The 27,449-nt window shown below is 41.0% G+C and overlaps 1 protein-coding gene across 5 annotated transcripts in view; it reads right to left on the bottom strand.

The window, feature by feature from the left end:
- Positions 1 to 27,449, bottom strand: part of rb1 (retinoblastoma 1) — a 207,374-nt gene that overhangs the window by 125,476 nt on the left and 54,449 nt on the right. For all 5 annotated transcript variants that reach the window (XM_067992576.1, XM_067992577.1, XM_067992573.1 and 2 more), the window contains 3 exons: positions 25,401 to 25,432; positions 25,223 to 25,305; positions 13,135 to 13,337 (listed from right to left, as the gene is read on the bottom strand). In XM_067992576.1, the coding sequence (XP_067848677.1) occupies positions 13,135 to 13,337; positions 25,223 to 25,305; positions 25,401 to 25,432 (318 nt within the window). The remainder of the gene's footprint in view (positions 1 to 13,134; positions 13,338 to 25,222; positions 25,306 to 25,400; positions 25,433 to 27,449) is intronic.

The following is a 27,449-nucleotide window of genomic DNA, read 5'->3' as shown; positions in this document are numbered from 1 at the left end:
GCTTTATCTGCTTCTAAGAGTCTAGCACTGGGCTACAGAAAACTGACTTAGTGGCATCAATGCTGGAGCAGACGCCCAGATGATAAACGCCGGAATCAAAATTAAAATGTGAAAGCAGCTTTAATTCCGATGATTTGCCAAGAATCTACCAATGAATGTGAAAGATCAGATTAAGTATGCAGGAACAGTCCAGGTGACGAAATAACATGCATTTGGAATTTTACCCATGCAAACTATTACACATCATTATCCATCAAAGCTAAATAAAACAAAGCTACATCAATAATATGGAGTACACGAGTATAGACACTTACATTTTTCTTAATTATGAAAACAACAGAGGGGGAAAAATAATCTTTTTTCAATTCATTCTTATTTATCCATTTGATACATCCGAAAAGACTGGAAGAATTCCAAGTCCAAAGCCATAATGCATTTATTCACTTAGAATGAAAAACTGCTCTTGAAGTAGTTGAGAAACGTGGTCTGGATACAAATGTAAAATGAATGATGATGTAACTTTGAGTAGGTAGAGGTTCTCTCTTCCCCCTGTCCTAAATTTACTTGAATCTGTTTTTACCCTCTGGAAGGACAGAGGGATGGGTCACTGTGAACATTTCCACATATTTACCCTTGTTGCTCCATGGTTAATGGTGTGGTAATACTGAAGAACTGTGTCAGATGGAAACACTGCCAAAGTTCCTTCCCTTCCATCACTTTAGGCACCTCTCAATTCACAGTTGTGCCTGTTGACCTACTTGACATTGACAAGTCCTTATCAGGAAACAGAGTGCAAAATGCAGTTTAGGGCAGGATTCGAACAGAGATGTTATTGTTACAGACCATGATGCAGCACGTTATCCTGTAGTGCTACCAGGCCACTAAAGCACAGTAATTTGTTTAATATATAAAAACCACAGACTAAAGTTAAAGAATAAGCCTGCCAAGTTTGTACGGGTAGTAAACTGAAGTAACATCTGAAAACCATAAATGGTGTATTAAAATAAGGATTAATGAAAAACAAAAGAACCTATGGGAATAGAAATTAGAGGACAGGGAAGGTCAAGCAGGAATCTTAAGTTATCCGTGTTTGAATACGAACTGCGGCACTGCCAGGAAGTCTGTACAATAGGGGGAATGACTGATAAGATTTAAAAATAGGATGTCTGCTACTTGTTTTGTAGATTCAGACTATGATGAACATTTTGTGTTCTCGATAATCAAAATAATAATTGCAAGTATTTCATCTCCTTCAATGGCTCAATGAATAAATGCATCATTAGTGAAAATTACAGGTTCAATTCCTAATTTTTGACAAGATAGCTCTACTCTGGCAGAGATTAGGTAAGTATAACTGGCATCAATATCCTTGGAGCCAGTGAAGGGTTTCTGGCTGGGCACACTACAAGAGGGAGCCCTGCTGAAAGAGGAGGCAGGCCTGACTAATACGCTCCACAATAAAACAGGTTCACACGTGAACAGGCTGTTTTCGTTAGAACAAAGGAGATCATGGGGTGATTGAATAGAAGTGTTTAAAATTATGAAGTGATGGGGCAGAGCAGATTGAAACAGACCGTTTCTGGTGATTGAGTCATCTGGAACGAAGGGACATATATACAAGGGGATAGAGTTTTTGTTTGATTGCACTAGTTTTACGCCCAGATTCCAGCTCAAAAGATCGGGGAATTTTAAATGTAAGTGAGTTACACCTAAAACCACTTACGTTCGTGTCTTCCGTGGTCTTTTACGCTAGTTTAAGATTCAACTCACCCGGATCAGGCCCCATCCATAAAACTGGCCACGACGCCACGTTGACATCGCGAGATTCCGCTGATTTAGGGAAGGCTCTTCAAATTGCGCAAATTTTCTTAAGTGCACAGGCACTATCAGACATGTTTTTAAAAATTTTACATATCAAAAAATATTTAATTTACTAAGAAACTGACTAGTGTACACCAATGAAATCAGTAAATGGTTCAGTATAGTTTTTTAAAGTCATTTTTAGGATTTTAAAAATCAGGTTATTGACAGGTGGAGGACTGGACAATCATTAAAAATGCTGATTTGTTTTGATTAACCCTTTTTTTTAAGCTGTATTACTAAAACTGCAGCAGGTTATCACTCTTAAATAAATCAATGAATATTTTTTAATAGAAAGAAAAAATATGATTGCGCTCTATTATGCTGGTTCATGGAAGATTTTATGTGTGAGATTATACACTTTTTAAATCGGAAACTTGAACTTTAACCTAACCGTCGTAATTTCGTGCGCATTTTGAGTGCAATTTCCCGAATGTGCCCAAAGTGGAAACTCTACCCCAAAAGATTCGGAACTGAGAGCGGGAGAATTTTTTTTTTTTTTTTACACAGAGGGTTGTGAGGCTGTGGAATTTACTACCAGAGTTAGTGAATGAAGCAGAGACAATGTCAACATTTAACAATAGGATAGATGGTTGAAGGAAAGGGCAAAAAAAGGGATTGGAGAACAGAGCAGGCACATGGGATTAGAACGACTGTTCATGTGGAGGATAAACATTAACATGGACTGGTTGGGCCAAATGGCCCGTTTCCGTGCTGCAATTTCTATGTAATTCTGTGTAACAGTCAATTGGCTGAGGACTATCCATGTGAACATACTCCATCACGTCAGCATCAATGGGAGGGTTGTAAAAGGGAAGACAGATTTTCCACATATCATAACTGTACTAGAAAATAGAGAAGACTGATGAACATTGGAACCTTGTGGGCCAGACTCCCAATCTGAACACTTGGATATGAAGGTTTTCCTGACTGAACTCATCCATTTTCAATATTGCATTTCAGGACAAGAAAAAGACTGGTAGAATCCAACGTCCCTTGCTTCAATTGTACCTCCTGTTGGCTTATCACAAAGTAGCATTCACAAGAAGGGTGAACAAGAAGACAGAGTGGTTCCAAATAGTTCCAAACAACAGTTTTAAAAGTAAACGAGTATTGCAGCTATTAGAACGGTAACTGAGAATCAGAATAATTTGCTCTACAAAAACATAAAAGTTATTCAAGTAGTAATGGCTTGTTTAATAAACAGTAAATGAAAAACAAAAGCCGAATTTTAAAGCGCTTGGAAATATTGTGCTGAGTTGAACTATAAAAATAGAATTCAAATAGGTCCCAAAATATTAGTTAATACAAATTATATGTTATAATCAGGCATACGTCTTGAAGTCACAATACAATGCTGGTGCATTATCAACAAGTTATATAACTGATGGCATACAAGGCACCTTGGTATAAAGCTACAGGAATGTCATTACAGTTTCATAAGGGGATGTCAGTGCGCTAATCAGATTTTCATATGGAGACAAATGTGATATGACAAAGACCTGTGGTTATGTTTCATAGACTTTAGACAAGCAGGTGACTCAGTGCACATGAACAGTATCTCAAGGGATGTTAGAATTTGAAGGAGTAGTTGGTAAAATTACCAGATTGCTAAAGAAGATGCACACGGTAGGAAATGCTTGTGTAAAGATTGAAGATACGCAAGAATGGTGTAGAGTGAAGACAGGAGTCCCTCCGATTGCAAACTGTCATGCACCTTGTTCAGTTTTATCACAAACCAAATCACGAACAAGGGATCAGGAAATAAATATAGCGTAAGCAGTGACCGTCAACGTACAGAGGTAGGCCCGGACCTCCCAAACATCTAGAAAATACAGATATCATTGCAATTCTAACTGGATCCTACGTTTTTGCCATAACAAAAGAGGCTAGTGCTGAGGAAAGAAGTGGAGCCTCAACATTAGCTTCCAAGAAGACCTAGACTATTGTCCATGTTAGAAGGAAAAGCACAAAAGGATGAAACTGGACTAAGAAAGTGGAGCTTGATGTTGAGGCAGAAGTGCATTGATGCGTTTACGCATCAGAAAAGTTATATGCCCACAAAGAGAATGAGGGAAAAAGAGGGTGAAACAGCAGACTGCTCCAGCTGGAATTGTCTTGGTGGATGATGGAAATCACACTGAAAAAGGAGATATTGGATGGGATGTGAAAACCAGAAGTATATGAGGTTAATGTCCAGTAAACAGTTCTGTATGAGACGGAGAGCTAGATACTGGAGCCTTTTGAAATGTGCTGTGCAAGGGTATTGGTGTCAGTTAGGAGGACAACATGACAACACTTTAGTAAAAGGGAGCATCCTGTATGTGGTGACAGGGCACATTATGCGAACAAGATTGCAATAGCCAGGATGTGTGTGCCACATGGTTGGAGATCAACACCAGATATTGAAAAAGGTGCCAGTTAAAAAAAGACTGTGGAACAGCAGGCTGAAATGGCATGACTATATACTTAAGAGGAAAAGTAACCACAGACAGGCAGTTGGATGAGCTGGCAGAAGGAGGAGTGTGATGACAAGGTCTTGTGACAAACACTGCCAATGTAATTGAGAACTGACTTGATACTTTCTGTTTCACTCCCATTGTACAGACTTTTTCAAATACAAATACTGCCTTATATGAATTAGTGAGGTCCATAATGAAATGTCTGTCTGTATGTATGTGATTTGGCAGTTATGCTACCATTCAAATTTCACTTTAAGGTTAGGAACATTGCAGATGTTTGACCAGCACTAGTATGGCAGGCTCGCTGAAACAAGGTAACAAATTTATGCCACTTTTAATCTATTTCAAGATATTTTGGTTTTAATTTCCAGAATGTTAAACATAATAAAAATCTAGGACTCTAAAGGTTCCATTAGTTCAAACTTACAAAACACATTCAGAACCCATAGAATATCACTTTTACTGATTGTGTACAAATCACTTAAGAAATTCAATATCCACGATGCTCTCCTGATGGCTCAATAGATTTGCACATTGAGTTGAGCGATGCAGACCTTCGATTCCATCACTGGTGATGGTCACTATAATGGATTCAGTATCCTAAAGGAAAATTGGCAAGGATTCCTGCTTCTGATCATTATCTAATGACTTATGGTGGAAGCACAAGTGTGTTAGGGTTACCAACCTTCCAAGATTAATTCCTGGGGACTCCAGAACAAAGATTAATCCCCTGGACACTGCTGCGAACATCTCCAGGAGAAAATTCATAAAGGCATTTAAAAAGGTGTGTTTTTTCATTTTCTTTGAACACTTTCATTTATTAGTTTTAAAAATACTGGAGATGGGGAAAAAAGGCTGTTTGACTAGGTGGGCAGTTGGAAGTGGGAAGTCATGTGATGAAACTTCCAGGAATACATCCAACAGAGTCGGCAACCCAACATGTGCAGATGTCCGATTAGGGCAAATTGAGCTCAGTTATGATGCACCGTGATAGATTAACCTGCTGACACTTACCATCAAGGCTTATGCATAACGACCACTTGAAAAGTTATTCAAGAGTGACCAGCATCCCTAGACCACCTACCCCCCAGCAGAGGGCTGACACCTTTACTAGAGGAATGGAGGGAAGAAAACTGCTGAGGGGAAAAAGTTGATATCGGAATCATTGAAGTATACAGAATTAAAGAATCATAAAAAGAATGTGTCATACTTTCCACACCAACAGAAAAGCATGGATGCAGGAAACTAAGTTACTGGTTTTCCCATGAGAGAGAAAAACCATTTCCACAGACAACTCCGCTGCATACGTCTGCATTGACATTTGTTGGTCTTGGTATGCTAAGTACTTTTAAACTTACAAAGCCAGTAGCATTGGTCTCACCAGATGCACTCACTGATAACTATCTGCATATTTATTGGTCTATTGAATCTGAACAATTGTCAGCTCATCTCTTTAGTTGACTGGAGGCAAGTTCCAGGAAACTGGTCACATGTCTTTGAACCTACTGTGAGTACTCTGAATTTGGGCAAAACCTTTTTTCGATTTATTTTGTCTCAATTCAACCTTCACAAAATTGATAATTGTAGCACCTCAGCTTTCTTTCCATGTAGATCTAAGGACATTTGCCAATCTAGACAGTTATTAGTTTAGTAGTACAGTAGCAAGAACAATAACTTTAGTTTAATATAGAAAAATGTACTAAGTCTTTTCACAAATTAAAATTCTCATCTTCATGTTTAAATCCATTCATGGCCTCGCCCCATCTGATCTCTAACCTCCCCAAGAAAGCTTTGTTCCTCCAACTCTGGCTTCTTGACCATCCTCCCCCTCTTTTCACCCCACCATTGTAAGGAATCTTACAACACCAGGTTATAGTCCGACAGTTTTATTTGAAAATCACAAGCTTTTGGAGCTTACCTCCTTCGTCAGGTGAGTGACGAAGGAGGTAAGCTCCAAAAGCTTGTGATTTTCAAATAAAACTGTTGGACTATAACCTGGTGTTGTAAGATTCCTTACATTTGTCCACCCCAGTCCATCACCGGCATCTCCACATCATCCACCATTAGCAGCCTGCCTTCAGCTTTCTAGGCCCGATGCTCTAGAATTACGTCCAGCTCCCTCTCCCCTCCTTTAAAGCCCTACTTAATACCCACCCTTTTGAAACATAGAAAATAGGAGGAGTAGGCCATTCGGCCCTTCAAGCCTGCTCCGCCATTCAATATGATTATGGCTGATCCTCCATCTCAATACCATATTCCCACTCTCCCCACACCCCTTGATGCCTTTTGTGTCTAGAAATCTATCTAACTCCTTCTTAAATATATTCAGTGACTTGGCCTCCACAGCCTTCTGTGGTAGAGAATTCCAAAGGTTCACCACCCTCTGAGAAGAAATTTCTCCTCATCTCAGTCCTAAATGTCCGACCACGTACCCTGAGACTGTGACCCCTCGTTCTGGACCCCCACCCCACCCCAGCCAGGGGAAACATCCTCCATGCATCCAGGCTGTCTAGCCCTATCAGAATTTTATATGTTTCAATGGGATCCCCTCTCATTTTTCTAAACTTGAGTGAACACAGGCCGAGTCGACCCAATCTCTCCTCATACGACAGTCCTGCCATCCCAGGCATCAGTCTGGTGAACCTTTGCTGCACTCCCTCTAATGGCAAGTATATCCTTTCTTAGGTAAGGAAACCAAAACTGCACACAATACTCCAGGTGTGGTCTCACCAAGGCCCTGTATAACTGCAGTAAGACATGTACTCAAATCCTCTTACAATGAAGATCAACATACCATTTGCCTTCCTAACTGCTTGCTGCAACTGCATGTTTGCTTTCAGTGACTGGTGTACAAGGACACCCAGGTCTCTTTGTACATCAACATTCCCCAATCTACCACCATTTAAATAATACTCTGCCTTTCTGTTTTTCCTTCCGAAGTGGATAACTTCACATTTATCCACATTATGCTGCATCTGCCATGTATTTGCCCACTTACTCAACGTATCTAAATTGCCTTGAAGCCACTTTACATCCTCCTCACAACTCACGATCCCATCTAGTTTTGTGTCGTCAGCAAACTTGGAAATATTACATTTGGTTCCCTCATCCAAACCATTGATATATATTGTGAATAGCTGGGGCTCAAGCACTGATCCCTGCAGTACCCCAAGCTTTTGGTCACCCCTTCTAATGTCTGTTTCTTTGGCTCAGTGTCCATTTTTGTCTAATTGCACCTCTGTGAAGAGACTTAGGACATTTTCGATATTAAACTAAAATTAGTGTTCTTGCTATTGTACTACTAAACTAATAACTGTCTAGATTGGCAAATGTCCTTAGATCTACGTGGAAAGAAAGCTCAGGTGCTACAATGATCAACAAAATATGGTAGCTTTTAAATAAGGTACTTAATATAGGATCAAAATGCTCAAACATAGGCTTGTGAGGAATAAAGGCTCAAGTTGTTGCTGGGTGTTACGGGATGAGTGATTGGTCAAGATTTCTATGTCCTTCACAAATCTGCACACTATAGGGTAATCATCCTGCACTCCAAGTGGGGAGCCTTGCTCAACTGCAGCACAAATCAAAGGGCTACAACAACGTAGTGATAATTCTTTGATCAAGCGAGCCTCTCCCTGATTAGAGTATTGACTTTACCCTTGTATGTCCCAATGAATTTCTTTCTAACAGCAGATGATGGGCTATAATGGCTGTGACTAAAGAACAGACCTTGAGGGAGAGGAAAAAAAAGTAAAGTCAAATAGCCAAGATAGCACATCCTAAAAATGTGTCAACAGATGAACATTACTTTGCATTGTATATTTCTGAAGGCTAAAATTTTCCTAGACATTATTAGTGTGACCACAGAGAAAAATCTATAGCCACACAACTATTAATTAAATAGGTGAAAGTGCAGGTAGATAAAGCTGCCCAAAAAAAAGACTATGCCCTTATTTATAAAATCCAAAATGTTGTTAGAGTGCAAAAATAAAGAAGCAATGATAAAGTTGTACAAGGCAGTGGTTAGACAAGAGTTAGATAATTGTGTATAGTTTTAGGTGCCCCATTGTAGGAAGGACATTAAGCCCATAGAGAGCATGCAGCATAAATTCACCAGGAAGATGCCAGAGTTGGAAAACTTGTTATGAGGACAGATGTGAGAAATTAGGATTTTTTCCACTGGAGCAAAGAAGTCTAAGAGGAGGTTTAAGACAGATGTTAAAATTATGAAGGGTTTTGATAAGGTGAATCGGGAAAGATTATTTCCGGTTGGGCAGTCAGTGACATAGTCATCAATTTAAAATGTCACCAAAAAATGACAAGAGTGTTTAGCATAAATATCTTTATGCAGAATTTTGTTGAGAGTAATGGAATGGTTTGCCACAGGGAGTACTTGAAATAGAAACCATTGCATCTTTTAAGGAAAAATTAAATAAATATTAGCATGAAAAATTAGATGGGAGGCATGATGGAAGTTATGCCAAACTGGCCCTCTGATTGTGCATTGATTTTGACTGGCTTAGTCAGGACTTATGGGTAAATTCAGTGATCCTGCACTCTTCGTCATGCAAGGCTCCTCACTGAATTTGCCCTATGGTTCCAAGAACTAAGCTTTCTTTGGCCAGTATGGAGATAACAGGATTATTTATTGTCTCTTCCAATACGAATGTGCAAGCGATTTTGGAAAATCACAAGAATCTGAAGGAAAGCATATAGAAAGATATACAGGTTTACAACCGCTCATCCATCACCGAGTGAAGACAAAGCAGCCCGCTTGATTGGCACCCCATCCACCATCTTAAACATTCACTTCCTCCACCACCAGCACACTGTGGCTGCAGCGTGTACCCTCTACAAGATGCACTGCAGCAACTTGACAAGGCTTCTTCGACAGCACCTCCCAAACCCACGACCTCTACCACCTAGAAGGACAAGGGCAGCAGGCACATGGGAACAACACCACCTGCACATTCCCCTCCAAGTCACACACCATCCTGATTTGGAAATATATCGCCGTTCCTTCATTGTCACTGGGTCAAAATCCTGGAACTCCCTACCTAACAGCATTGTGGGAGAACCTTCACCACACGGACTGCAGCGGTTCAAGAAGGCGGCCCACCACCACCTTCTCAAGGGCAATTAGGGATGGGCAATAAATGCTAGTCTTGCCAGCGACGCCCACATCCCATGAATGAATTAAAAAAAAATTATTTTTTTTTTAAAGATTTGAGGGTGGGTGGTGGGGGGGATAAAAAAGAGGAACAGACCAAACTCATTGAAACTACTGAAGCAAGGAAGAGGAATATGATTGTTAAAACACAAATGGAGACTCCATTATGGAGGTGTACTTTGCCCCTGATCAAGACATCAGATGTGACATTCTGCACCCCAAAAGACACTGAGCAGAAAGCGTACTGAGGTTCTGGCAATACAACAGGGATCAAATGTGAAGCGTCACTCAATTATTGTGGTGATAAAATAAATGCAGCTGGAGGCTATCCTCTCCGCCATTGTTGTTTTCTCGCGGCGCTCTGCTCCCATCATTCATGGCTGGAGTCCTGTCCTCAGAAGGCATGTTCTGGCAGCAATCAGTGTAGCCAATTCAAAGAAAACTGAACTTCACATCTAACTTCTATATACTGCCCTTTCTGATGTCTCAATAGAAGCCAAAAAAAAGGGCCACTCTACCGCTTTAACTCCACTTGGCAAACATTCAGGTATTCAAACATAGCTGTTAACTGCCATTTGGTGAAACTGGAGAACTGGGTTTGAGTGAAGTTATCAGCCAGTACTGTCAAAGGTAACTTGCCATTCCCTCCAAAAAGAAATTCAACCCAAAATGAACCAAAGGTGCGTATTAATTGGGAGGTCATCAGCCATCCCCTTAACTACAATACTACAACATACAGTTTTACCAAATAGCCCAAATTAACAGTGCATTACATACAGCCAATATTTGTCCAACGTACTCCATCTGCATTATGAGCGTGCAACTGTATCGTATGGATAAGTGGGCAATTAAAGGCAAGTACTGGTATATGTAAAGAGTCACAAAATACAGGCAGATACTGAGCTGAGAAGTATATTTGCACACAGGTTATATTGTGGACTTGCCTAAAACTTTACATTAAAATTATTTTTTAAAAAATACAAGTTAATTTCAAGTAAAAACTCTTGATTATGTATCCTAAGAACCTGTTAACTTCCATTTATTTCCTTTCAGCTGACAGGATGACAAATGTAATGCCCACAATTTCCACTAGAGATGGCCTGGAAATTTGCTCCGAAGGCTCAATTGGTAAAGTTGGCATGAAGCTGAGCTACAGACCACAAGGGCCCACTTTAGATTCTGAGTCTATGCTGAGTTAGTGACAGTTGAGATTCGACAATTGGACTCAGTGTCCCTGGTCTACAGGAGAAAAATTAGCCAGTGTTCCCACTCCTGATCGCTATCTAGTGACGACTTACTGATCTGCCTAAGCTGCGGTAACAATTATCATCATGACATTGGGCCAGAACTTGCTCTGACCGGTGTGGCAAGGCTGTCCGCACATTCTGCGGACAAACACTACGAAGAAAAAATACTTACCTCGTGGACTGCAACGTCCACTTGCTCCTTTTTCAATTTTTTTTTTAAAAAGTTCAGCGCTGTGATTTCAGCGCAGGTTCACTCAGATCCGATACAGACTGTGGGAATGGAAGCCACGCCCACAGATTCTGTCAAGAGAAGTCACACCCACAAGCAGGCAAGTAGAAATCATTCAATTAAAGTAAACTTCTGTATGTTAGTTTAAATAAAAATTTAACATACCTTATTATAAAAAGCCAAGCAAATGATTTAATGTAATGAAAATTACAGAAGTAAAAAAAAATTTAATTTTAAAAGTTTTTTTTAATGATCAAAAAATAAAGAGGAATATGACATTCCACATTTTTAAAATTTAATTTTTTGTTGTTTCGCAGTCATTAACAGTCATCACGCTTTTAAAAAGTAGTGTAGGGCTGGTATTTTCCAGCATACCTTTTGGTGGCGTAAGTATCTTCGTTCCAGCTGGGCAAATGGGTAAGCTTATGAATGTTTAATGACTTTATTGATTGTAGCATAGGTGGCCCTTTAATTCGGACCTGTCAAACCGCCAGTGAACTAATGGGAGCAAGTTCGCGATTTCCTGGTTTTAGTGCACATGTGCGCATTCGCGAACTTGCTCCATTTTCGCTGGCGGTTTGAGAGGACGCCATTGATGAACAGCATCCGCGGGTGAGTAATTTATAGGCCAATGAGACGTGACGTATGGTAATTGTCACATGCTTATGAAGAACAGCTGACTTTGAACCTATGATTTCCCAAAGCTTTCCATGCTGTGTGTTTGGGCCTGTTGTAGACTAATTAATAGAGTTGGAATGCCTTAATTAGACAACAACTCCATTATTGAGTCATGTGACGACCAGGCTGGCAGAAGGAGAACTGGACAGACCTTGGTCTTTTCTCGTCTAGCAATTCCTATGTTCTTATCAAGGCTTGTACACAAAGGGCCACCGCATGGGTGATAACATTGAGGGGGGCGAGGAGGGGGGGGCAAAAAGAGAGAGGTTGGTAACCATTGCAGCTAAGGATCAATGTCATCCGGAGAGAAGGAGAGCAGAAAATTGTTAAACAGCAGCTGGGCAACAATGTGCTTAAATGCCATGTTTCAGGAGGTAAATGTGAAAACACAGTGGAAGTTGTGATCTCAAAAATCAGGAAATCATCTACCACATGGCCAGTTTTAAAAAAATGCTGTAATTAAGTTTAAAAAAGATAATGAATGTGTTTTTCAAACAAATATTCCAGCATGAGGCCTTTGTGTCGCTTTAGTATTTCTTCTACTATCAGCAGGATGGACTAAAGGCAAATAACCCTGTGTTCTTCAACAACATTGTCATTTAGCTCTACGTAAATTCAGCTTCAAAAACAGTCAAACACAGTAATAGCTCCAAGCTAGTCCCAAGAATTTGCCTACCAGCACTTGTGTCTAATTTTCTAATGCGCAAGTCAGGTCTCTGCAGGCCTGACTGCCTCCAAGAGAGGCCTGTGCTCACACTCAGGTATAAGCCTTGACTGTTGCCAGCCTATGTCTATGTTCTCTGGGACTAAAGACAGAGCGTGTCCCTGCAGGGAGAGAGTGCGCACTCCAGATCAGGCAAACAAAAGAAACCTTGGATGGATTTTTTAGTAGCTTTAGTTTGGAGACTCAAACAAGGTGATGGATTTCTGCATGTCAGACAACCAGCTGACCAAAAATAAACTTTTTAATACTTTCACTTCAATTTTACTAGCTGAATGAGTGCAAGTATGTTCCAAGATAAGTAAAAACTTTTCAAAAGCAATGACCTATAAATTCCAACATGCACCTTCTACTTTTCTTCTATATTAGACTTTAATGTGCAGTATCAAACCCAATATAATCCTCACCATTTTGAAAAGAAAAAAGTTTATATACCTTCCAGTCAAAGCTGTTCAACAAACTGTCATTTTTAGTTCATGTTTACTAGTTCTTGGCTCCCAATTGCAATAACATTCAATCCCGTTGAAACCAGTTTTTAAAACCCTGTGCCCTTAGAGGTCTTAATCTTACACAGAAAAAATTAAATATTTTTAACATCTCACTGTAGACCTGATTTATTTTTCACAGCAACCATTTAAAACAGCAAATAGTTATTCACGCTTTCCAACAACTACTGGTTTAAAAAAAATCAGTAAAGTCATCCCTCGATTTAAGCTTATGGACAAACATCATCCTCACCCACAAGGAGAAAATAAACCATTACTCACTGTCTGCCAGGCAATAGACTCCATGATCCTATGTTCACACCTTTCCACGTGCTTGATCATCTCTCTGGTTAGATTTGGTTCTGCTTTGATAAAACTCTCAATAACCTTATAAAACTCATAAGCCTTTATATCAAACACACGAAGGATCCAGGGGAAGGAGAGGTCAGTCTCCACTTGAATGCCACTCTTCAACGTTATGCTCCCTAAGAACAAAATTTAAAAAAAGAGAAAGTTCTATATCCAATAATTCTGCCAAAAACACAAACACAAGGTAAATATTTAAAGTCACATTATTCACCTTCGGTATGGTCTTCATTCTTTGAATGTAGTTTAACATTCGTGTAAAATGAATAGGTCATCATCCAAATTGGGGGATGGGGTAGATTACTGGGACACTGTCCCTTTAAGAATCTGACACCTCACTAACTACTTGGGAATGTGGACTGTCCCTAAATTCTGCCATATCGAAGGTCTTGTAAGGAAAGGGTGGAGAGATCTTTGTTGAACTGCATTCAAAGAACAAGGAATAGTACTTGAAGATAATCCAACTTTATTCCTCTTTTATTGAACTTCTACATACAAATAAATTATTCTAAGGTTATTCATGAAATAGAGATGAAAAGCTGCATTAACTAACTTGGAGCAGATCAGCACCAAAGAACTCCCCATCTTGAGCTGTCAAATCAACACAAAATGCTGTACAAAAGCATGCCCATCACTCCATATCGATGCCCTGAAAATATAGTGAAGAGACCCCTCAGCATATTGACTCTTGGTGATCAAAGCATGAGTAGATTGCATTACTACACTACCTGGTGGATCTCGGCCAGATAAAGAATGATTATTACTTAATTTCTTGTTACCAAATGTAACAAATAAGAAATATCTCAGTTCAGTCGATATAGAAAGGGTTTTCACAATATCTCCAGAAAACACCTGGTGGTGGGTAGCATATTTGACACTGCGATTCCAGAATCAAATTAAACTCAAGTACAGCAAGACATGTAGCTTTGGGAGTTCCCTGTCCGAATTCCAAATATAACACGAATCCATCACATGGCCACGAAGCTCAGTGACTCTGCAAGCAATAGTGCAATAGATGAACTTTTCAATGTAAAGAATTTTAAATGCCAAAAACTACAAAGTTTAACAGGGCAGACTGAGTGGTAGCACTCTTGCTTAGTAGTTACAAGGTTGTAGGATCAAATCCCACTCTAAAGACTTGAGCAGATAATCTAGGCTGACACTGAGGCAGTGCTGCACTAGGGTTAGGGTTAGAGGTGTCATCTTTTGGATGAGACGTTAAACCAACTGCCTTCTTAGGCGGATGTGATAGATCCCAGAGCACTATTTGAAAAAGGGCAGGGGAGTTCCAACATTTATCCGTTAACCATCATTTAAAGCAGATTAAGTGTTTATTTAGCTGGTTGCTGTTTGCTGTGTGCAAACTGGCTGCTGTTTGCTGTGTGCAAACTGGCTGCTGCGGTTGCCTACATTAGAACAGTGACTAAACTTCAAAAATACTTAATTAGCTATGAAGTGCTTTGGGATGCCCTGAGGATGTGACAGGCACTATATAAATGTAAGTTATTTCTTTTATTTCTTAAGAAAAATGGAGGAACACTCCAACTGGCCTGTGATCCTAATGAGAGTGGGGAGAGAAAAACACCCAGGGATTTCCACTCCCAATCACTATCCAGCGACCAATGCTGGAAACACTCTCACACATTACGAACAGTCACTTGAGCAAGGTATCAAAGGGCTGAAATAACTCATGGAACTGCACTTCAGTGAGTTACCATCCTCAGCTAGGGGGTAGAAAGAGGGGAAAGATCCCAGGAAGGGGTTTCTGCTCAAGTGAGTGGTTTAACCCCAAGATCAGCAGAGAACCTCTCATTTTGCAAAAAAAAAGTTGGGTTGCACATGGTAAAATTACATCATGTAGTTTGTCCTGACACATTCATTTTGGTCAGGTCACAATACAGTATGGCTGCTCATGCTTAGTTAGAAAAAAAACAGCATTTTGCTTGTTTTCAGTTTTTATAATTTAAGTTGCTGAGCTCTGTGGAGGAAAAAGAAATTACCCCCTAGCTGAGAATGGTAACTCACTGAAGTGCAGTTCCATGAGTTATTTCAGCCCTTTGATACCTTGCTCAAGTGGCTGTTCGTAATGCTCTGCCATTTGATAAGATCATGGCTGATCTGATTATGACCTCAACCCTACTTTCCCGTCAAGTGAGGAGATTAGAACTGCTAATCAGTCTAGTTTGGAACAGAAAGCAATTCAATGCTGATGGCCCAAGTAATTAATTAACTTAAATGACTGAATAAGTTAATGTTTATATATTAATGCATCAAAACATAGGGAGCAATCGACAACCTTTAAATAGTGGTAGACATAAAACAGGTTAAACATGCAATAAAAAAACCTTTATAATCGTGAGAGTCTTACAACTTTTTTTTCCACGTCAATCATTTTCAAGTGAAGGACTTTTTACTGTTTCAAGCACATGCACTGTCCAGGCCATCTAGCCTAGGCTCCAGGCAGCAACGCCCAGCCAGAAAATCAGCCCCATTATAATTGCTTTTGCAGATATTGATCTTGCCAGCGAAATTACATGGCAGTACAGCTCTGAAATAAGATCCTACAGTCTGCGGGTGCCAATATACTAGTAGGAATTAATGCACTTTTATTATGGACTGTCTGGTTGGTTCAACTGATGTGTCTTAATAGTATTTTAGCAACTTTTAAAGTGTGGCAACTGTAATACTGTATTTCAGAGTTGCTTGCTGTGTGGGGGCTTCAAATTCCAGTTAATGTGCAAAAAAACGTTTTGTATGATTAATATTTAGGTCTTTGACATAAAAATTAGGGTTAGGGTTGTTGACGGTTAATCTTAAAACTGTGACAGATAGTGTGATAGTTATTAAAAACCCAGGTGTTTGCTTACATTGTGGTTCAAAAATCAAATCATGTACCGGCTGATTTCCAGCAGAATTTCCTAGCAAGTTGCGGCTGCTAGGTGTTGAGCAATTGACGTATGGAATCCCAATATATGGCATCCAAAGTGTAAAAGGTTTCCCTTGCACAAGAGAAATATTTTCCACTCAGTATGTATGCTTTTATACTGGCGGATTTCCTAGATGCTAACAGGCTACCCTCCACAAGTAAGAGAAGAAAACCAACTGGTTAAATTACTTATTAATTTTCTTTCCTCCTTCCATTAAGGCACCAATTTCTACTGGAGTATCGTTCCATAAGTGCAAGTCATCCCCTCCCCCATAACTTGCCCAACTGGCCATTCTCTACTTATGAGCTTATACACTGAATGTCAGCAGGCTATTCATTCATGTGAGGCAACACATCACCCAACATGGGCACCATTCCAACAGCGGTCACTGGACAGCATCAGGAGTGGGAAGCCTGGCTGATTTTCACCTCATAGACCAGGAGCATTGGAGCTAATTGTAACACCCCTACCACTGCCAGGTTGAGATCAGATAATTCAATACAGACCAAGAATCAAACTTAGGGCCTTATCTTTATGTCCCTGTTACGCATTAACTTTATCAATGGAGCCATTGTGGGAATTATCCAAGTTACCCTTTCAAGAGCCAAGCCACGAAAGAGATGTTGAGAGGGGACTTCGGACTCCATTTATAACAAGTCCTGCCCAAATGGAAGCCTTATGGACTAGTGAACACTCTGCTCCAAAAGATCGAAGAAACACATTTTCATCAGTTAGTATAAAGTGACCAGTATCAATGTTGTTTCCTCTGTGATCTCCTGGACTGATTTTGATTGCCTGTGGAGGGGGGGGGGGGGGGGGGGGGGGGGGGAGGAGAGGAATTTTGAAGAGTATTTTTTCCTTATAGCCCTGAGTTTTTTGCCTCTCCCAAGAGATTACATGGCTTCAGGGGGGAGGGGGTGGGTAGGAAATGCCTAGTCATGATGCTCCAAACATCATGCGTGTGCGGCAGGCTTGATGGACCATGTCATTTTCAAATGTTCGTAGTATATATGCACCCTGTACCTTTATAGAATCACAGAAATTTATGGCGTAGGAGGCGGCCATTCGGCCAATACCAATTAAAATCAAAAGTCAAATTCTATCATGACAACATGGCTAGAGATAGCACCTAAAATAGGAAAAGGGGTAAGCTTTTCTTCCTAACACATAAATGTATACCACTGAAAATAGAGACAAGTAAATTCTTTGACAACTGAAATGTGGTTTCAAATTTTATAAATGCTCTTGGAGTGTAAAACTGTGCTGCTGCATACTGAGATCAGTTTGGGAGGGTATACTTCTCTGAAGAAAGACAGTCCAAGTTTAAACCTACTTGGGAGTAAGCAAAATTATGCAGAAATCCAGCAGACAACAGCAGGTGCAGATTCCTATACAAGTAACTTCCTTGGTAGCCGATATTCCCTCTGGAGTTAGAAAAGGGCTTAAAGTGCCATTATTGAATTGCTTGTTGAATTTATCATGGGCCACCATCCAGCTGGTTTTTCAATCAGCTCATCATTTCCAACAGAACACCTGGGTTATTCCAAATGAGGCTGACAGCAGACTGCTTTAAAATGCCAGTCGATACTTCATACCATCTGCAGCCATATGCTTATGGTGGGATTTGATTTTGCATGCCAGGAATGACTAAATTCTTTATTGTTTTTTTTAAATATCAACACTAATAAACCCCAGCCATTTATTTGGTTAATGGACTCCTTCATAGCTTGTTGTTATTTTTTAAGGGAAAAAAACTCCCCATAAGAAAACCATTAATGTGATGGTCCAGATATCCGTTTGCAGTCATCAGTGTTGGTTAACATCTCAATAAAAACATAACATTCAATGCAGAATATTAATTTTGACAATGTTGGAATTCCTGAGTATTCTGTTACATTGCTTCAAATCAAATCAGCCCTCAAGACTCTGAAAATAGGCAGGTAACCTGCTTCATGTAAGCAAGGCAAATTCAATGCTTATCTCAGGTATTTAAATCTGTTGGATGGCCATTGAGTAGAAATGCCAAGTCAAGTCTTCCATTTTCAGTTTTCTATTAATTGGCATTTTACCCAGCCACTGACCCACAGAGCAACAACTTCAAGAGTTTCTTGTTCCAAAGCGTTGAAAATGGCATTATTTCTTGATAAATCCTTATCTATAATTGGCAACCCATCGTCTAAAAGTGCCAAGCTCACTCATGTGGATGCAAGAGTGCAGCTCAGAGAACCGGTTATGACATGGTTCACTCTTTCTAGGTGTATAGTACATGGAAGTTCAGCTCATCGTGTTATGTGCCAGCTCTTTCCTAGAGCAATCCAAAATTAACCTCCAAGCCCTCCAATCTCGCTGTAGCCTTGTATATTCCTCTGCTTTAAATATTTATCCAATTTTCACTTTAGAGCGAAGAGTCACGACTAAGCATCGACAATGTTAATATGGCAGATGTTATATCTTGATGTTCAGAAGATATTACATTGTGCCTTACTAAAGTCTTGCGGCTAGAGCAAAAAAGTCTCTGGTGATGGTGGAAAAGTGGATTGGAAACAAAGGCTGTTAATATAACCAAAAAACTGCATTCCTTGCATTTCAGTTGAGATGTAACGATTAATACCTGAAATTTGCTCTAATGCTTGAAACTCTCCCAATGCAACGGCGTTAAAAATGTTAAAAATTTAACAGCTCAAAGAATGGGTATGTAATTTTGTAAGTTTAGATCTTCTGTAAAAATTGGTGTTGTCTCAGTTGTTTCCCAATGCTTCCTTCATAAAGGAAATGAAAGGAGGTTCCTTTAAGTAATAATCTAGCAAGAAAAAGTGGAAGATTGCAATTGGCGATAAATGAACATATATAGAGATTGATTTCAAACTTGGATATAGAAAATGTTGTGGTCTATCCAAAATTGGTGAGATTTCATGGGAAATAGTCAATGGCCCACCCTGGACATCAGAAGATGAATGTAATCCAGTTGTGATTATATGCCCCATTCCTGGATGCATTAGAGTGTCCACTATTAAAAGACCTTTCTCCCTTCTATTGTCACTTCCAAGACCCCTTGCAGTTCAAACAGGCTAGTTATAAATGTTACATTTTTATAGATGAGCATTAGCACAGATTCTTCAGTCAGGACCATTTATACTTAGAACCAAGTTTCTTCATATTCAGAGGAATTGTTTGATTGAATATCCTAGGTATCCCAAACTTGAAAATTCAGTTCCCCTTCAAGAGCTTTTAGAACATAAGAAATTGGAGCAGGAGTAGGCCAATCGGCCCCTCGAGCCTGCTCCGCCATTCAATAAGATCATGGCTGATCTGATCCCAACCACAAATCTAAAGAACACAAGAAGTCGGAGCAGGACCCGGCCACATAGCCCCTGGGCCCTCTCCGCCACCCACAGGGCATTGACCGATCCGAACTCAGCTTCATGTCCAATTTCCTGCCCGCTCCCCATAACCCCTAATTCCCTTTACTTCTAGGAAACTGTCTATTTCTGTTTTAAATTTATCTAATGATGTAGCTTCCACAGCTTCCTGGGGCAGCAAATTCCACAGACCTACCACCCTCTGAGTGAAGAAGTTTCTCCTCATCTCAGTTTTGAAAGAGCAGCCCCTTATTCTAAGATTATGCCCCCTAGTTCTAGTTTCACCCATCTTTGGGAACATCCTTACCGCATCCACCCGATCAAGACCCTTCACAATCTTATATGTTTCAATAAGATCGCCTCTCATTCTTCTGAACTCCAATGAGTAGAGTCCCAATCTACTCAACCTCTCCTCATATGTCCGCCCCCTCATCCCCGGGATTAACCGAGTGAACCTTCTTTGTACTGCCTCGAGAGCAAGTATGTCTTTTCTTAAGTATGGAGACCAAAACTGTATGCAGTATTCCAGGTGCGGTCTCACCAATACCTTATATAACTGCAGCAATACCTCCTTGTTTTTATATTCTATCCCCCTAGCAATAAAAGCCAACATTCCGTTGGCTTTCTTGATCACCTGCTGCACCTGCATACCAACTTTTTGATTTTCTTGCACTAGGACCCCCAGATCCCTTTGTACTGCACTACTTTCCAGTCTCTCGCCATTAAGAAAATAACTTGCTCTCTGATTTTTCCTGCCAAAGTGCATAACCTCACATTTTCCAATATTATATTGCATCTGCCAAATCTCCGCCCACTCACCCAGCCTGTCTATATCCCCTTGCAGGTTTTTTATGTCCTCCTCGCTCTCTACTTTCCCTCCCATCTTTGTATCATCTGCAAATTTTGATATGTTGCACTCGGTCCCCTCCTCCAAATCGTTAATATAGATTGTAAAGAGTTGGGGACCCAGCACCGACCCCTGTGGAACACCACTGGTTACTGGTTGCCAGTCCGAAAATGAACCATTTATCCCAACTCTCTGCTTCCTGTTTGATAACCAATCCTCCACCCATGCCAGAATATTACCCCCAATCCCGTGATTTTTTATCTTAAGTAATAATCTTTTATGTGGCACCTTGTCGAATGCCTTCTGGAAGTCTAAATACACTACGTCCACTGGTTCCCCTTTATCCACCCTATACGTTATATCCTCGAAGAACTCAAGCAAATTTGTCAGACATGACTTCCCCTTCATAAAGCCATGCTGACTTTGTCCTATTAAATTATGCTTATCTAAATGTTCCGTTACTGTCTCCTTAATAATAGACTCCAAAATTTTACCCACCACAGATGTTAAGCTAACTGGCCTATAATTTCCAGCCTTCTGCCTACTACCCTTTTTAAATAACGGTGTTACATTAGCAGTTTTCCAATCTGCCGGGACCTCTCCTGAGTCCAGGGAATTTTGGAAAACTATCACCAAAGCATCCACAATCCCTACTGCCACTTCCCTCAAGACCCTAGGATGGAAGCCATCAGGTCCAGGGGATTTATCCGCCTTGAGTCCCATTATTTTACTGAGTACCATCTCTTGAGTGATTTTAATCGTATTTAGCTCCTCCCCCCCGAGAGTCCCCTGTTTGTCCAGTGTTGGGATATTCTTAGTGTCCTCTACTGTAAAGACTGAAACAAAATATTTGTTCAGCATTTTTGCCATCTCCATGTTTCCCACCATTAATTTCCCGGTCTCATCCTCTAAGGGACCTATGTTTGCCTTAGCCACCCTTTTTCTTTTTATATAACTATAGAAACTCTTGCTATCTGTTTTTATATTTTTTGTGAATTTCTTTTCATAATCTAACTTCCCTTTCTTAATCAATCCTTTAGTTACTTTTTGCTGTCTTTTGAAGAATTCCCAATCTTCTATCCTCCCACTAAGTTTGGCTACCTTATATGTCCTTGTTTTTAGTCGGATACTATCCTTGATTTCTTTACTTAGCCACGGGTGGCTGTCATTTCTTTTACACCCTTTTTTCCTCAGTGGAATATATTTATTTTGAAAGTTGTAAAATAACTCCCTAAATGAACACCACTGCTCATGTACCGTCTTACCCTTTAATCTATTTTCCCAGTCCACTTTAATCAATTCCGCTCTCATACCATCATAGTCTCCTTTATTCAAGCTCAGTACGCTTGTTTGAGAATCAACCTTCTCACCCTCTAATTGGATATGGAATTCAACCATGTTGTGGTCGCTCGTTCCAAGGGGATCCTTAACTAGGACATTATTAATTAATCCTGACTCATTACACAGGACCAGGTCCAAGGTTGCCTGCCCCCTTGTAGGATCAGTTACATACTGCTCAAGAAATCCATCCCTGATGCACTCAATGAACTCGTCCTCAAGGCTGCTCTGCCCAATTTGATTTGTCCAGTTAATATAATTAAAATCCCCCATAATTATGGCTGTTCCCTTATTACATGCCCCGACTATCTCCTGATTAATACTTCTTCCAGCAGAGTTGCAACTATTAGGAGGCCTATATACTACGCCCACTAATGTTTTTTTTCCCTTATTATTCCTTATCTCCACCCAAACTGTTTCATTATCTTGATGCTTTGTCCCAATATCATTTCTCTGTATTACAGTGATTCCTTCCTTTATTAACATAGCCACCCCACCTCCCCTTCCTTCCTGATTATTAAATACCCTGGCATATTTAATTCCCAGTCGTTGTCACCCTGCAGCCATGTTTCTGTAATGGCCACAAGATCATACCCATACGTAGTTATTTGTGCCGTTAACTCGTCCATTTTATTACGAATGCTACGTGCATTCAGATAAAGAACTTTCAAATCTGTTTTGTGACGCTTAGTTCCTGCTTTTTCCTTTTTTAACACTTTACCTATTACTCCATACCTTCTGTCCCTTCCTGTTACGCTTTCCTCTCTCTCCCTGCTCAGGTTCCCAACCCCCTGCCACTTTAGTTTAAACCCTCCCCAACAGCACTAGCAAACACTCCTCCTAGGACAGCGGTCCCAGCCCTGCCCAGGTGCAGACCGTCCGGTTTGTACTGGTCCCACCTCCCCCAGAACCGTTTCCAGTGTCCCAGGAATTTGAATCCCTCCCCCTTGCACCATTCCTCTAGCCACGTATTCATTTGAAATATCCTCCTATTTCTACTCTGACTAGCACGTGGCACTGGCAGCAATCCTGAGATTACTACCTTTGAGGTCCTATTTTTTAATTTAATTTACCTCCTAACTCCCTATATTCTGCTTTTAGGACCTCATCCCCTTTTTTACCTATATCGTTGGTGCCTATGTGCACCACGACAGCTGGCTGTTCGCCCTCCCCCTCCAAAATGTTCTGTAGCCGCTCCGAGACATCCTTGATCCTTGCACCAGGGAGGCAACACACCATCCTGGAGTCTCGGTTGCGGCCGCAGAAACGCCTGTCTATTCCCCTTACAATTGAGTCCCCTATCACTATAGCTCTGCCACTCTTTTTTCTTACAACAATCTGTTGGCAGTTCCATTGCTATGGCCACTTAAATCCTTGATACAGGGTTTATGATACAAAAGGAACTGGGGCAGTGTCATGGCCCATCTCAGCTATTGGCTGATTGGACTGCTCCTTTATGTCTGCATGTGTCATTCCAGAAATGGCCTTGAGTCTTTGTTAGTTTCTCATCATTCTTGCTCACTAAAGAGACAAGGTGCGAGCCTTTGGCTTGGTGGTACCATTCACATCTCAGTCATCGTATGGATTATGCAAGCCCGTGAAATCCTCCAGCCGTATAGGACTAATCACCCTATCAGCTGGTATAAGGATAGTTACGGCCGTGAAAGAAGCGTTCACGTTGTGACCTGTCAGACTGTTAATCAGCCTGCAATTCCTTCCACTATTTCACAGTATTCTCCAAGGGAAGTGAAGATACAAAAACAACAACCAGCAATGAGGCTAAAGGTTAAAGAACGTCTTGAGCAATTTGGTTTAGAGAGCAGCTGAGAGAACTAAAAAATGCAATAAGTGAGGCAAAACAGCCTGGAGCATCCTCTCCACTCCTGTAAGGAAGTGGTTTGAATGAGTTCCATGTTTCACAGGAAGGACAAGTTCCTCACAGTGTTAAGTGATTAAGACCATTTAATCTGCTTCACTCTATGGCGTGATAATCCTCTCAGTCTCAGAATTTCTGATCCTTGACAGCAGACCAGCATCATGGTGGGTTACTGCAAAGGTCAACTTCATCAACTTACTTTGAAGCTTCACACCGCTTAACAGCCAGTACTGGCCTAATAGCAGATTGCTTGAGCAGTTTCTTAATTTCTCAGCCACAGGAGGCATGTGGCCTGGTGAAACGAGTACAAGGCACGCTAACAACACGCATTCAATGCCATTCAATAGGTTCCCCGTTTTTCTTCCATTCTGCACATTCGGTATTGAATTTCATTTGCCATAACTCTGACCACTCGCAAGTACTGTCTAAGGCCTTATTTAATTCCTCAGTTGTGTTAGAATTTACTGACCCCCACCTCCACCAGTTTCATATCATTTGCAAATCAGACCAAATTACATTAAGTTTCTAATCACTTTAGAAACAATTCCCATGGTCCCTGGGGAACTCCACTCAGTACATCTCCCGAGCTTGACATTACTGCTCTAACTAGTAACTGCTGCTTTCTTTCATTCAGCCAATTCCTTATCCATCTCCAAGTTTTACCTAGGATACTCACTATCTTAAGCTTATGCTGCACCTATATAAAAAAAGAGTTGGTAGTCAACAATGTTTCAGAAGGGCACATCCTGCCACCAACATCCCAACATTGAACTGCTTTCCAATGTACAATTGGGATGTCACTTCCTCAAAAAATCAGAAGATTGGTGAGGCAGGATTTGTCCTTTCTGAACAGTGCTGGCTACCAACTATTAGGTTATTTTTATACAGGTGCTTCTCAATTGCGTTCCCAATGATCGATTCCATTATTTTGCCAGCCACTGATCCAAGACTATTGGATCTAGTTACCCATGTCTGATTTAATCGGCCTTCTTGAAAATGGGTACCAGGGAGTCTTCTCCTCTGTATTCATGGGCTCCCTCATGACCGTCAGCATTTCATAGATATTGTCCTTAGTCCCTCTTATCAGTCTGGATATATACCATCCTATCTGGGGATTTATTGGTTTTGAGTTTTTCAAACCTTTCCATGATACCCGCACAAATAACATTAGTCAATAGAACCTCCAAATTAATGAGGTGGCATATACTAATGTCCCTTCTTACTTCACTTCATATTGACGTATTAATCCATTTAGGGTCAGATTTCTTTAATTTGTGCTTATAAAGCTTTGGCATGTACTTATCCCGTATGCTCAGTACTACATCCCTAAAACGTCCTTCAATTTCTCCTCAACTGAAGTTTTCTTCAGTAGCACCTCCTGGTCAACTTGTTCAAGACCATGAAGTTAGTCATTTGAAGGTTGAACTGATTTATCACCAATGACCATTTATCATGGCAGCAAAAGAGACAAAACAAAAACAACAGTAAGATCTATCAAACCCAGAGAACACCGACCTCAAAGTCTATGACCTAGACCAGCCAACTTTCTTAGCTGAAGATGGTGAGTCAAGAAATGGAAATGAAAATGTACTAAGATAAAATTAAAGGGTTCAGGACACAAAACATTTAAAATTTAAATCCTCATTCATGTACTTACAGGTAGTACCATATGTGGTCATGACAACCTCCACAGCACAGGCAAGTAGGGATCTATGAAAGGTAGCATCGTTCAACAACTTGCTACAAAGAGAGTGGAAGAGATCATTTAAAAATATATGTTTATGTAAAACTGTGAATTGGTTTTCAAGTCTTCTGAAGATAATCTATAAATTTACCTAAAATTATGGACAGAGAGACGCTCTTCTTCCTGCAAATAAAATACACACCAGAGATGAAACAATAATGGAGAACACAGCTTTCCAAAAACATTAATAAAGCAATTATTCCAAGGAGAAGCACGAAATCAACAATGTAGAACAGGATACAAAGATTGAAAGCCTTGCCTCAGTTGGTAACACTATCACCTCGAAGTCATAAGCCTGTTGGTTTGATCTCTAAACCATATTTGGTCCCACAATCTGGGCAGTCATTCTGGAGCAGAGCACAATGTTGAATGACACTTCAGTGCCAAGCTTCAGATGAGACGTTCAACATAGGTCTCATTTGCCTGCTTAAATGGATGTTAAAGATCCATGACACTATTTGAAGATGTTAAGGAATTCTGTCAAAAGTGCTGGCTAACATTTTTTCTCAACAATACCACCAAAGAAACAGATTAACCGATCATTCATTTTATTGCAGTTGTTGCACATTTCTAGCACCGAATGCACAACATTTATGGTATGGTGCTATATGAAAATACAAGCTACCTTTTTTTTATTCGTTCATGGGACGTGGGCGTCGCTGGCAAGGCCGGCATTTATTGCCCATCCCTAATTGCCCTTGAGAAGGTGGTGGTGAGCCGCCTTCTTGAACCGCTGCAGTCTGTGTGGTGAAGGTTCTCCCACAGTGCTGTTAGGAAGGGAGTTCCAGGATTTTGACCCAGCGACGATGAAGGAACGGCGTTATATTTCCAAGTCGGGATGGTGTGTGACTTGGAGGGGAACGTGCAGGTGGTGTTGTTCCCATGTGCCTGCTGCTCTTGTCCTTCTTGATGGTAGAGGTCGTGGGTTTGGGAGGTGCTGTCGAAGAAGCCTTGGCGAGTTGCTGCAGTGCATCCTGTGGATGGTACACACTGCAGCCACTGTGCGCCGGTGGTGAAGGGATTGAATGTTTAGGGTGGTGGATGGGGTACCAATCAAACGGGCTGCTTGGTCCTGGATGGTGTCGAGCTTCTTGAGTGTTGTTGGAGCTGCACTCATCCAGGCAAGTGGAGAGCATTCCATCACACTCCGGACTTGTGCCTTGTAGATGGTGGAAAGGTTTTGAGGAGTCAGGAGGTGAGTCACTCACCGCAGAATACCCAGCCTCTGACCTGCTCTTGTAGCCACAGTATTTATATGGCTGGTCCAGTTAAGTTTCTGGTCAATGGTGACCCCCAGGATGTTGATGGTGGGGGATTCGGCGATGGTAATGCCGATGAATGTCAAGGGGAGGTGGTTAGACTCTCTCTTGTTGGAGATGGTCATTGCCTGGCACTTGTCTGGCTCGAATGTTACTTACCACTTATGAGCCCAAGCCTGGATGTTGTCCAGGTCTTGCTGCATGCGGGCTCGGACTGCTTCGTTACCTGAGGGGTTGTGAATGGAACTGAACACTGTGCAATCATCAGCGAACATCCCCATTTCTGACCTTATGATGGAGGGAAGGTCATAAATGAAGCAGCTGAAGATGGTTGGGCCTCGGACACTACCTTGAGGAACTCCTGCAGCAATGTCCTGGGGCTGAGATGATTGGCCTCCAACAACCACTACCATCTTCCTTTGTGCTAGGTATAACTCCAGCCACTGGAGAGTTTTCCCCCTGATTCCCATTGACTTCAATTTTACTAGGGTTCCTTGGTGCCACACTCGGTCAAATGCTGCCTTGATGTCAAGTGCAGACACTCTCACCTCACCTCACCTCCGGAATTCAGCTCTTTTGTCTATGTTTGGACCAAGGCTGTAATGAGATCTGGAGCCGAGTGGTCCTGGCGGAACCCAAACAGAGCATCGGTGAGCAGGTTATTGGTGAGTAAGTGCCGCTTGATAGCATTGTCAACGACACCTTCCATCACTTTGCTGATGATTGAGAGTAGACTGATGGGGCGGTAATTGGCCAGATTGGATTTGTCCTGCTTTTTGTGGACAGGACATACCTGGGCAATTTTCCACATAGTCAGGTTGATGCCAGTGTTGGAGCTGTACTGGAACAGCTTGGCTAGAGGTGTGGCTAGTTCTGGAGCA

Source organism: Heptranchias perlo, chromosome 11, assembly GCF_035084215.1.
Source record: "Heptranchias perlo isolate sHepPer1 chromosome 11, sHepPer1.hap1, whole genome shotgun sequence".
Taxonomy (NCBI): Eukaryota; Metazoa; Chordata; class Chondrichthyes; order Hexanchiformes; family Hexanchidae; genus Heptranchias; species Heptranchias perlo.
Note: the sequence above shows the minus strand (reverse complement) of the source record. Positions and strands in the feature narration are given on the sequence as shown.